General features: G+C 32.3%; 1 protein-coding gene across 1 annotated transcript in view; it reads right to left on the bottom strand.

Annotated features, from left to right (window-relative positions):
• LOC106459548 (relaxin receptor 2-like) overlaps positions 1–12617 on the bottom strand; it is a 32728-nt gene that overhangs the window by 5590 nt on the left and 14521 nt on the right. The window contains exons 3-4 of the mRNA XM_022386053.1: positions 5233–5304; positions 4413–4484 (exon numbers count right to left, since the gene is read on the bottom strand). Coding sequence (XP_022241761.1) covers positions 4413–4484; positions 5233–5304 — 144 coding nt within the window. The remainder of the gene's footprint in view (positions 1–4412; positions 4485–5232; positions 5305–12617) is intronic.

The following is a 12617-nucleotide window of genomic DNA, read 5'->3' as shown; positions in this document are numbered from 1 at the left end:
GACAGTTCATGTAGTCGTCACGTTAATGTTCACAGTTACAACACAGTAAAACAGGGAGACAGTTCATGTAGTCGTCACGTTAATGTTCACAGTTACAACACAGTAAAACAGGAAGACATCTCCAGTAGACGTCACGTTAATTTTCGCAGACACAACACAGTGAAACAAGGTGACATAAAACTAAATTGACAAGCAAAGTTAGCCAACGGGTAGCAAACATTTAAAATAACACTAAATGGGCGGGTAAAGTTAGCCAACAGGTATCAAACATTTAAATTAACACTAAATTGGTAAGCAAAGTTAGCCAACAGATAGTAAACATTCATAATAACACTAAATTGACAAGCAAAGTTAGCCAACAGGTAGCAACTATTCAAAGTAACACTAAATGGACAAGCAAAGTTAGCCAACAGGTATCAAACATTTAAAATAACACTGAATTGGTAATGAAAGTTAGCCAACAGCTAGCAAATATCCAAAATAATACTAAACTGACAAGCAAAGTTAGCCAACAGCTAGCAAATATTCAAAATAACACTAAATGGACAGGCAAAGTTAGCCAACAGGTAGCAAACATTTAAAATAACACTAAATTGGTGAGCAAAGTTAGCCAACGGGTAGCAAGTATTCAAGATAACACTAAATTGAAAAGCAAAGTTAGCCAACAGGTAGCAAATATCCAAAATAACAATAAATGGACAGGCACAGTTAGCCAACAGGTAGTAAACATTCCAAATAACACTAAGTGAAACTTCAGTAGGTATTTTGTATACTATCGGCATATATATATCTATACAAAAACAAAAAACAAACCGAGACCAAAATATTGACAAATATTACAGCTCTTACTCTCAGTCATTTTTTTACGTTATTAGTAAAACTCGAATAAGAAGGTTACTCTTACAGAGGTAAGTCTATGAATTTACAACGCTAAAATCAGGGGTTCGATTCCCGTAAGTGGACACAGCAGATAGCCCAATGTGGCTTTGCTATGAACAACACATACACACTTAACTCAGTGATAAAATTGGAACGCACTGGATTTTGTTTAACCAATTATAGAAACAATTATTGAAAAATTAAAAAGGTACAAATATTGCTCAACATTTTGTGAAATATAACGTATATTTGGTATTAGTAGTGATAAGTGTTAGAGCGGTATATTGAAAAACAAATGAAGCAACATATGCTCCATATTTCCAATTAAGTTAAGCCTAATATCACGGGAAAATACTATATCAATGGCATGATAAAATTCCAGACCGAGAGAGCAAAACAAACTAACATAGAATTTACACAAAGAAATATAAAAAATATTATATTTATACTAGCGAAATTATTTGGCTTCACTCGGGTTATTAGGTTGATACTGTTTGTATCCTGAACCAATTTTAGCATAAAAGTATAACCTATATACTTTTATTGCTAAGCAACATGACATAAAAGCCATTGTTAGAAAGCATTGTTACCAAAACGAACTGGCTTTTCTATATATATTAGAACTGTTATTTAATAAGGGTAATACTTAGAAAGAAATCAATGGAACTGTCTAGACCTCTGTTTAAGCAGCTGTCTATATTAAATATTAAGGAGATTTTTTTTTTATAAGTGCATTGATTAGACTACTGGATGGTAGGACACACCCGGTAAAGCGGCTAAGTTCTTCTCCTAGGTGATTCATATAGACCCTTAACTACTCCCCGTGTGTTGTCAGAATGATAACAGTAGGACTTAGATATTGGTGTTTTGTGTGTGGGAAAGTTTTTAATACACTTCCGGAACAAATACGTACAATTAATAAACCAAAACAATTAAAAACAGTTTAAAAAGTATTTTATCGATTTGAATTAGAAACAAGAGGTGAATAAATAATTGGAGATAAGTACACAAATAAATATAGTAAATAACAATTAATAGAAAGAAATAACTAAGCCTAAATTGAATAAATTATAGAAATATTAAAGATTTTAATCTGAAATCTTATAATAATTAATTACAAGAAGTATCTTTATTTTTATAAATAATCATGCAATTACCAGTTCAATTTAAACAGTACCTATTGTTAAGTATTTATTTAAGAGACAAGCCTAACTATATTGAGTTTATCTTCTTTTTTTTTTCAATGTATGAAGTACCTACGTTCGTATGTAGTTATACTGAGACAGGGTTCTAAGCCTTAAAGTAAGAGGTAATTTCCAATAAATTTTATTTTTGTATTAGTGATGTACAATAACCCAGTAAAGGATTTATAACAAAAAATGTTATATCTATTTATGCCTCTAGTAGTATCCACTCATCTTTTCTCTTTACATATAAGTAACTTGAGATCAGAAACAACTTCATGTGGAAAAATCAGACTTCGTATAAGTTTAAAATTCGGAGACAGAAGGAAATGATTAGATTTTCAATAAGGTTGCAAGTATCATGAAACGTTACTGGAACTTATGATTCCGTAACGTTACTTGAAAGTAAACTAAATACGTCGGACTTTTGTCACAAAAAATGATATGCAAATAAACCATCATGAAATAGATGTATTTATAACTACATATTCATTTGATGGAATTATTTCTCACCATATAGATTAAAGCAATATGCGTATTAATAGAAAGAAAAAATGCTATAAAAATTTAATGACCCCCCCTCCCGTAGCTCAGCGGTAAGTCTGAGGGAATATAACGTTAAAACTTGGGTTTCGATACATGCGGTGAGAAGGGAACAAATAGCTCGTTGTATACTGTTTTGTTTGTAGTTAAGCACAAAGCTATACAATGGGCTATCTGTGCTCTGCCCACCACGAGTATCGAAACCCGGTTTCTAGCAATGTAAGTTCGCAGACATACCGCTGTGTCACTGGGGGACCTCATTGTATAGCTTTGTGATGGACAACTAGTAAAAAACAATATTTTAAAGTATAAAAGTGGAACATAAATAAAGCATGTAAATTATCACGCATATAAACGAATATATATTTGCTTTATTACTTTTTCACTGCGGGAATACAACTTGTATTCCTCATTGGTCTGTTATATGCATGTACAAAAAACGTCCACAGCAATGACCGTCCTATTTTTAAGTCGATTTTTTTAAATATTAATACGGTTATCCTTGTATAGCAGCGACTCTTCTGATTCAATGAATCCAAACAACCATACATATTGTTTGTAGACATGTAGGTGTAAAGGTTATGCTTTAACAGTCAATCACACATGGGAATCCACGTGCTATGCCACGAAACCTGTGATAGCGAAAGAGGAATGAATAACCAATGAAAACCAAGCTTTATTGTATGTGTTCTCAAATAAATGTAGTTTTGCTTACATTATGTACATATGTACGTTATTAACTGTTGTCGTGAGTTAACAGTGATTACAAACTCTTGTTGAATATATATATATTCTGAACAAATGACAAAATGTTTTACGATACATATTTGGTTGCACAGTTATAGTTAATACAGCGAAAACGCTATCATGTTCATTCTAACAAATATAGATAATTATCGAGCCTTTTCTAGCTTTCATTATTATCTTAATGTCCGAAATAACTCGATTAAAGCATTCTATATATAGATATATATTCGTAGAATGGAATAGACGTTCACCTTATATTTTATTTTCTATTAATGATAACGTAGATTGAAGTTTCATGTTATATTATGATGCCGAAACGTGCTGTGGAAAACGCTACGCATAAAAACAACAACAACATATTTTCTAGCATTCTGACTCTAAAACAAAACGATGATATTCAAAACAATTTCACATTTTTCATAAAACTAGACTTAATGATTTAATTTCCCTTTAGGTCTTGGAATGTATGCATTAATATTCTAGGTAATAAAATCTATAATATGCTCATAACAGTTAACATATATTATTTTCTGTTTTCTGGCTCAAATAAAATTGTAGAAAGAGTTAACTTACGGGAATGGAATGTAATTATTATATTTAATAACACAGAAAAAAATGTGATATTTCATTAAAAACCCAAAGGTTTGTCGAAATACATTTATAATACAACGTTTTCTGTATTTCATATTGACAACAAAATTCAAGAGTTTTCCAATGTAATACTACATTCATTGAGAACCCAAAGGTTTGTCAAAATACATTTATAATACAAAGTGTTATGTATTTCATATTGACAACAAAATTCAAGAGTTTTCCAATGTAATGCTACATTCATTAAGAACCCAAAGGTTTGTCGAAATACATTTATAATACAACGTTTTATGTATTTCATATTGACAACAAAAAAACCCAAAAGTTTGTCGAAATACATTTACTATATAACTTTTTAGGTATCTCATATTGACAACAAAATTCAAGAGTTTGTAATGCTACATTCAAGTTTTGAAAAAAAGTTATATTTATTGCTTATTGAAATTGTATTGCCTTAATTACACTCACAATGATTCTAGCTGAGATAACTCCGTGAAAGCATCTTCTCCAATCACTTCCAGGCTGTTATAAGCTAGATCGCTATGTAAAGAAAGCGATTAAAATTTACTTTTATATTAGGAAGTTAATAGGAAACTGTTAAGTTAGTTAAAAAACGTAATATTTACAAGTTATAAAACACTTATCTTTTAAATATTTTTTTTTAGTTTTTACTGTACATTTTAAATTACTTAATCATAATTTTTTTGTCAAGTATTTTCTCTTTGGCGTTATGGACCATTTGTGTTTACCTAACAATGATTTCTATTCACTTGTATCTTTTATAGTCGGTTTTGGTTGTCTGTTCACACGATTAATACTTAAATCAGCACCAATACCTTTCAAAATGATAATGATGTGTGTGATCTTTTGTACGGTATTTTATAATATCTTTAGATCGCAAAACAAATTGAAATATAAAAACAGATCACTCAATAGGGAGACTTTTCAAGAACCAATTGCTGTAACTTATGAAAAACAGATCTCCAAATAGGGAGACTTTTCAAAAACAGGTAGTTTTAGCAAGTAAAAAAAATCTGATCGTCAAATAGAGAGACTTTTCAAGAACCCATAGCTTAACCTAACATAATTAAATGATTTAGAAATTTGGTATTGAATTTCTTGAATCTTCATAAAATATACTTCTGTGCATCATCATGTTCCATACTGTGAAAAATTAATCATGATTTTCTCATAAATCACTTTCAAGTAAACATAAATTCCTAACACACATTAAAGGCCAGTGCAACACGTACTTCTATTGATCAATAACTAAATTTGTTTTACTTACAGATGAAGGAGGAATAGCATGTTTCCAAAAGGTGTGTCTTTTAATTTGCGGATCCTATTATGGGCAAGATTTCTGTAAAAAAAAAGAAATATTATTGAGACATTGTACTAACAATAAGCAAAATTTTATGCAACTTTTTATATAATATTTTTGCACGTTTAAACTTTGCACACTTTTTGCTTTTGGATATTCGCGTAAAACTATTCACGAGCTATCTGAAGTGGTAGCTTAGACGTATTTATTCAGTAACACCCACCGCCAGCTCTTCGTCTACTTTTGTCTGACCGAATAGTGGAATATGACCGTCACCCTTATAACGTACCCACAACCTCAATGTACGGAGCGCTACCTTTTCCTTAGTAACGGGACGCGAACAGCGGATCTGCAATTCCATAGTCTACAACACCAATCACGGCCCATCTTGAGAGTAAATCTGACTTTCATTTGGTGTTAGCAAATAAAAACAAATACTACAGGAACGTATTAAATAAATAATAGACGAAATCTAAAAGTTTGAAAACTCATTTCTTTTTTAAACAGCTACATATTATTATTGTCTAAATATATGAATACTCACAAGACATGTAAGTTCTTAAGTCCTAGGAACACTGACGTTTCTAAGGACTGGATCTGGTTCCGTGAGAGGGATCTACGTGAGTTAATAGAAAATGTTTTCAACTTTAAATGAAACGCAAACTTATAAATAGACAAACAGAAAGAGTGATCCATAGATACATAGATTGACATGACAGTTAAAACTGTGATAGTACTCACAAGGTTTTTAAACTGGAAAGTTTTCTAAACGTATTAGGTTGAAGTTGTTGTAGCTCGTTCCCGTCCATCCACCTGAAGGTATTAATCAACGGAGTTATATGATTAGTTATACTCATAAATAAGAGTAAAGATCGTAAGTTGTAATTACACTATAATTATAGCGAAATGAACATTGACATCAACCATTAAATCGAACGTTTTTATTGTACATCCATACTGGTCCGTCCAAAATGTCCACTCTTGGATATTTATTGCGCTAATCATAACCTAAATCTTAGCTAGTGTGTTCTATTGAAACATCTGGGTGTTTGATACACTGTGCTAGTTTAAACCGAGTGCTTCGGAATAGTGTTCTACATGAAGTATAACTTTCCTGATATTTGTTCATTGGAAATATGTGAAATAGTGTTGTTGATGAGTGCTGGTTAATTAGAATTATGCAAAATATAATATTATTTATTTGAAGTCGAGTTGTGATTGCTATAAAACGTTTATTAAAATTCAAAACCCGGACCTGAATTTACTATTTTAATTCATGGGAGTTATTAAGAATTTCAGCAATATCCTAAATACAATCATAAAAAAAATATTTAAAATTTGCCGATTAATTAAGAAATCTTGAGAACTTAGTCTACCTAAAACTTTATCAAGAAAATCAATCTCTTAAATACATTTTCATTAGAAATATAACCTTTATTAAAATCAATATGACATACTCATGCACGATTTATCACTTTTTTATCCATGGACAAGAAGCCCAGAAATATTAGCTCATAAGAACTTACAACTGATTGAGCGAAGTCAGAGGATTAAATATCCCGGATGCAACAGATTTCAGTTTGCACTCCCTGAGATCCCTGGAGAATATGTAAATTAAATCACAAAATCAACCATATAACAACAGAGTTAGTTTTAAAACTAGACTATGAATATCACTAAAGCACCAGCTTATTTGGGACATCCTACAAAATAATTGAAAACGGAATGCATAAAAACACTTGAAAAGTTAAATACTTACAAACGCTTTAAACTTGATAAGCCTTGGAAAGCACCGGGAGAAATATCTTGTAAAGGATTGTAAGATAGATCGCTGAAAATAAAGAATACATTTTAATAATACAGATAGGTTCTAGAGCAAGGGGCCTCCAACAATGCCTTGAAAGGCCAAATTCGAGTGATGAACTTATCCATATTGATTTGACTGTTTATTACTAAAATCGTTAATCCAACAGATGTAGGTATTACTTATAATAATCTCATAATCTGGCTTATTGTTAACCAGACGAACGATGATTAGATTATTTGTTTCCTTTTATTATGCCCCCCTGTGGCACAGCGGTATGTCTGCGGACATACAACGCTAGAAACCGGGTTTCGATACCCGTGGTGGGCAGACCACATATAGTCCTTTGTGTAGCTTTGTGCTTAACTTAAAAAACAAACAAACCTTTTATTATATCAAGTTATCGTTCAAAGCTTTTAGATAGGATTAGGTAAGTTTAATTTATCAGTGTTATAATGTAAACTAAACAAAATAGACAGACAGATGGATAGATAATGTAAAAAAGGTTTAGCTAAAACAGAGCTGGATAAAAAGGTACCGTTCATAAGATAGGATATGCTACTTTTGGATATAATTAGTGTACTTACAGTTTAGTTAAAACAGAGCTGGATACAAAGGTATCGTTCATAAGATAGGATATGTTACTTCCGAAGATAAATAGTGTACTTACAGTTTAGTTAAAGCGGAGCTGGATACAAAGGTATCGTTCATAAGATAGGATATGTTACTTCCGAAGATAAATAGTGTACTTACAGTTTAGTTAAAGCGGAGCTGGATACAAAGGTACCGTTCATAAGAAGGATATGTTACTTCCGAAGATAAATAGTGTACTTACAGTTAGTTAAAGCGGAGCTGGATACCAAAGGTATCGTTCATAAGATAGGATATATTATTTCCGGACAAATGTCTGGAAAAAACAAAATGCAACATCCGTAAGTAAAACACTTTGTTTATAAAGATAATTGCAATAAAAAATTAAATTTAGCTTATCTAAGCAGATGAAAAATAGGTAGTATGTTTTATATAGTTATATATAGAAATAACAGGTTATATTCGTTGCCATGGTTATTAATCTAGACGATCACCTAAGTCAAATAATTAAATAGTAACTTTTTAAATGAAAATATAATTTTAATAAGTATTAGTTAGGTTTTATCTTGCTTTTCTGTTACTAATCTCAAGAAAGTCCTGAGAAGGATTATTCTCTGTTGGTAATAGCCGGATTCGATCCTGGAAGTCTGGCGCGTTATCCACTCGATTAGGGTATTAGGACTTCTCTTAAGATTATCAGACAAATTATCAGCAGATTATCAGACAAATTATCAGCAGATTATCAGACAAAACATAAAAGGAAACTAGTTAATAATTAGTATCGACTTATTAAAAGAAATTTAACAATTAATAATTAGACTTATGTAATTGTATGGGCTATTAATCATCACAGCGTTTGATATCCGATCGCCACAGCCTTACTACAAGTATTTAAAATGACCTATTGTTAGCTTTATATGATTTAGGTTTGTTCACGAAGAAAATCAGAAACATTTATAAACACGCCGTAAAAAGTTAAAGATCTTCCGAATACCAATATTTAAACATTAAAGATAACCAACAGACACGTAGACATCACACACACACAGTCGGCATTGGGATTAAGGTCTTAGCTAGTTTACAGCTGAATATCTTTTAATTACAACATGATGGTCAGAGGTTATGCTATTGCATTTACTCTGACCCCTTTCAAGACCATGTCCATGTATGGTAGTCAAGAAAATATTCAATACGAGGAACACATTTTCTCTTTGTTCGTTATTACGTAAAAGTCACACACATCGCGAACAGTTCCAATTGCATATTGCCTTAGATTTGGTTTGTTTTTGAATTTCGCGCAAAGTTACACGAGAGCTAACTGCGTTAACCATTCCTAATTTAGCAGTGATAGACTAGAAAGAAGGCAGCTAATCAACACAACCCACCACCAACTCTTGGGCTACATTTTTACCAACCAATAGTGTGATTGACCGTCACGTTACGACACCCCCACGGCTGATTAATTCGAACTCGCAACTTACAGATTTTGAATCGAGCACTTTAACCACCATGCCATGCCAGGCCTGTAGTCTTAGATATAACGATGAGACCAAGACTTGAAGTAACTTTTGCATGTATATACATGACCATTAAATTATACCTATTTATTGCTGCTCTGAAAAAATCTCTCTTTTTATCTTCTCCGTCAAGGTTTTGCAGTAAATGAAATGAGTGGTCTGGTCTATTATAGCTTTGTTTTTTTACCAAATCTAAGGGTTTTATTTCTCTACATGGCCCGGCATGGCCAGGTGGTTAGGGCGCTTGACTGACAAGCTGCGAGTCGCGGGTTCGAATCTCCGTCCCACCAAACTTGCTCGCCCTTTCAGCCGGGGGGGGGGCGTTATAATGTGACGGTCAATCCCACTATTCGTTGGTAAAAGAGTAGCCCAACAGTTGGCGGTGGGTGGTGATGACTAGCTGTCTTCCCTCTAGTCTTAAACTGCTAAATTAGGGATGGCTAGCGCAAATAGCCCTCGTGTAGCTTTGTGCGAAATTCAAAAACAAACAAACAAACAATTTATCTACATAGAATGTTAATTCATCTTTTGTAAATATAGATACGAAAACTAACACAAATTAATGAGCAACTTGCTCTTTGGATTAAATAGACAATTACAATGTGACAGTATCTGTACGAATACACAAAATTGCAAGCGTATAGAAAAAAGTCAAATACTCAACGCAAAGTCTCATAACATAAAGCATGTGTGACAATGGGAACCTAAAAAGCTCTTTTACAAAAGTCATAAAAAGTGGTACTATCACTTTCACGACATAAAAACACATCTATTGTCACTTTCAATTAATGTGTGGATGTATAATTAGAAAAGCTAGACAAATTCACCGTAATTCGCTACGAAGTAAAGTCATTAGTTACTTATTTGAAGAAAATCGGAATTAAATAAACGCACAAGTCATTTTGAGTTGGAAATTACACCTTACTCTGAACAACGCTTCACAAAATGTAAATTCGTAATTAAAGGCCTTTAATATATATATATATGAATTAATTAGACGTTTCCTTAATAACACCACAGCCATGGAACTGTACGGAAAAAAGGAAGAGGCTTTATGGAAAGCTTGAATCACGAAAATGTGCAATATATTTGAACGAGAAATTCTCTAAAGTAACATAAGATCTTATCAAAGAACTTACGAAAAATCTATATTACGTTTTCTTTTACAGCTACAAATCCATGGGAACATGTTACTACACAACTCACTGGGTCACCACTATAACAGCCATAAACTTGACGAAATTGGATAATACACCTTAATGTTTCTTTTTAAGAAACACAACATCCTTCGATAAGAATTACGCAACCAGATGTCACATTTTATAATTACATTCATAAAAGTATAGGCACTGTATACAATTATAAAGCTGATTACCGTATTTCACCATAAAGTCCACTAAGCTGGAAACTCTTTGTGCTTAATTTACAAAAACGACAACTTCATCTTATTATAAAATTTACGAAAATATATGTTTTCACGTAACATTTAAAAAGTTTAATATTATAGCTAATCATATAATTCAAAAACCTGTTGCTATATCTTCCCACAGAAACTACAAAAACCAACCACCAAACAATTCACGAAACCTACTATTATATCTTACCACATAATGTATGAAAACCAAGTACCATACAATTTACAAAACCTACTGTTATATTTTACTACAGAAAGTATTAAAATCAACCATCATACAATTCACAAAACCTCTTGTTATATCTTACCACAGAATGTACGAAAACCAAGTACCATGCAATTCACAAAACCTACTACTATATCTTACCACATAATGTACAAAGACCAACCACCATACAATTCACGAAACCTTCTGCCATATCTTACCACAGAATGTACGAAAACCAACCACCATACAATTCACGAAACCTACTACTATATCTTACCACATAATGTACGAAGACCAACCACCATACAATTCACGAAACCTTCTGCCATGTCTTACCACATAATGTATGAAACTAAGTACCATACAATCTACAAAACCTACTGTTATATTTTACCATAGAAAGTATGAAAATCAACCATCATGCAATCCACGAAACCTGCTGCTACATCTTACCACAGAATGTACGAAACCAACCATTCATCCAACTATGGAACTCATTAAATTTACAAATACAGATGTGCATATATTCTTTTCGGATTTTCGAAAATCAGTTTCTAAGCTTACCACATAACTCATAAAATCATCTATTACATTTAACTCATACCTCACAAAACTAGCTACTAATTTTAACTCCTAATTCCCAAAACTAGCTACTAATTTTAACCCATAAGTTATAAAACTAGCTACTAAGTTTAACTCATAACATATAAAACTCCCCTTTCATTCTATTTATTAACTTTTGCTGATTTTTCATAAAAGAAATTTAGGTGACAAATTTCTTCATGAATCCATGAAAAAACAGTAGCCATTTTAGCTCATTGAGTAGTATGCATTTCTAGTGAGCTTTGGAATATCCCACTGCCGGGCCCCTCAACAGACCCCGGGGCCCCTGCCCCTTTCCCCCCTCTCGTCAGCCCTGGTTACTGAGCTTATCCCATAACTCACAAAACTAGCTATTAAACTTAACTCACAAAACAGAAAATTAGTTATTAATTTTAACTCATAAATCACCTACTAAACTTACAACATCATTCATATAACTACATTCTAGACTTACCAGCACAATTCACCAAACCATCTACTGTAACTCATCATAAAATGCTCATCTTGCAACAGTCATTCTTACAATGAAAACCACATGGATATGATTATTTCTCCTTCTATTCATAGTTTTGAATCAGAATCGTTTACGCTAAACCATACTTACACTTGGCGAAGTTGAGGAAGATGACGAAAGATGTCCTTTTCTAAAACGATGATATCTGACGTCTTCATGATACTATACATGAAAATGTCCAGTTGAAATGACGATTTAGATAAAACATAGCTGAAGTTACGTTTAGAGTGATAAAGCTAAAGCTATAATACGTTAAAGATAAAGAGGATGGTTATCATATTAAACTCACCAATGTTAAATCAAAGAAACAATAAACAAAAGGAAACATGTCGAAGTAGATCATGTTACATTAGGATTCCATCTACTTTAGACTTTTTTTAGGGATGACCATAAGAAGCAACTTTTATCCGTTTTAGAAGTAACGGAACGAAATACACTTATTAGATGTACCATAGATTTTTAAGTTTGATTCTTATCTAATTTAAATGTAAGACATGGCAATGAAAAACAAAACCTACTGAACAATATCAACAAAACTGTAGAAACGTCGGTTGCCTGGGTTAGAGGACTTTAAAATGGGGTCGTATAATCAAATCAAATTATTAGGTCGTGAAGAAATTAATGTCGCTTTCTTTTAGACGAAAAAAAACCGAACAACTTATACATCAAAACAAAACATTTATTAAATGAAATAGTCTCCA

This window comes from Limulus polyphemus, unplaced genomic scaffold, assembly GCF_000517525.1.
Source record: "Limulus polyphemus unplaced genomic scaffold, Limulus_polyphemus-2.1.2 Scaffold625, whole genome shotgun sequence".
Lineage (NCBI taxonomy): Eukaryota > Metazoa > Arthropoda > Merostomata > Xiphosura > Limulidae > Limulus > Limulus polyphemus.
This window is presented reverse-complemented; position numbering and strand designations above follow the sequence as displayed.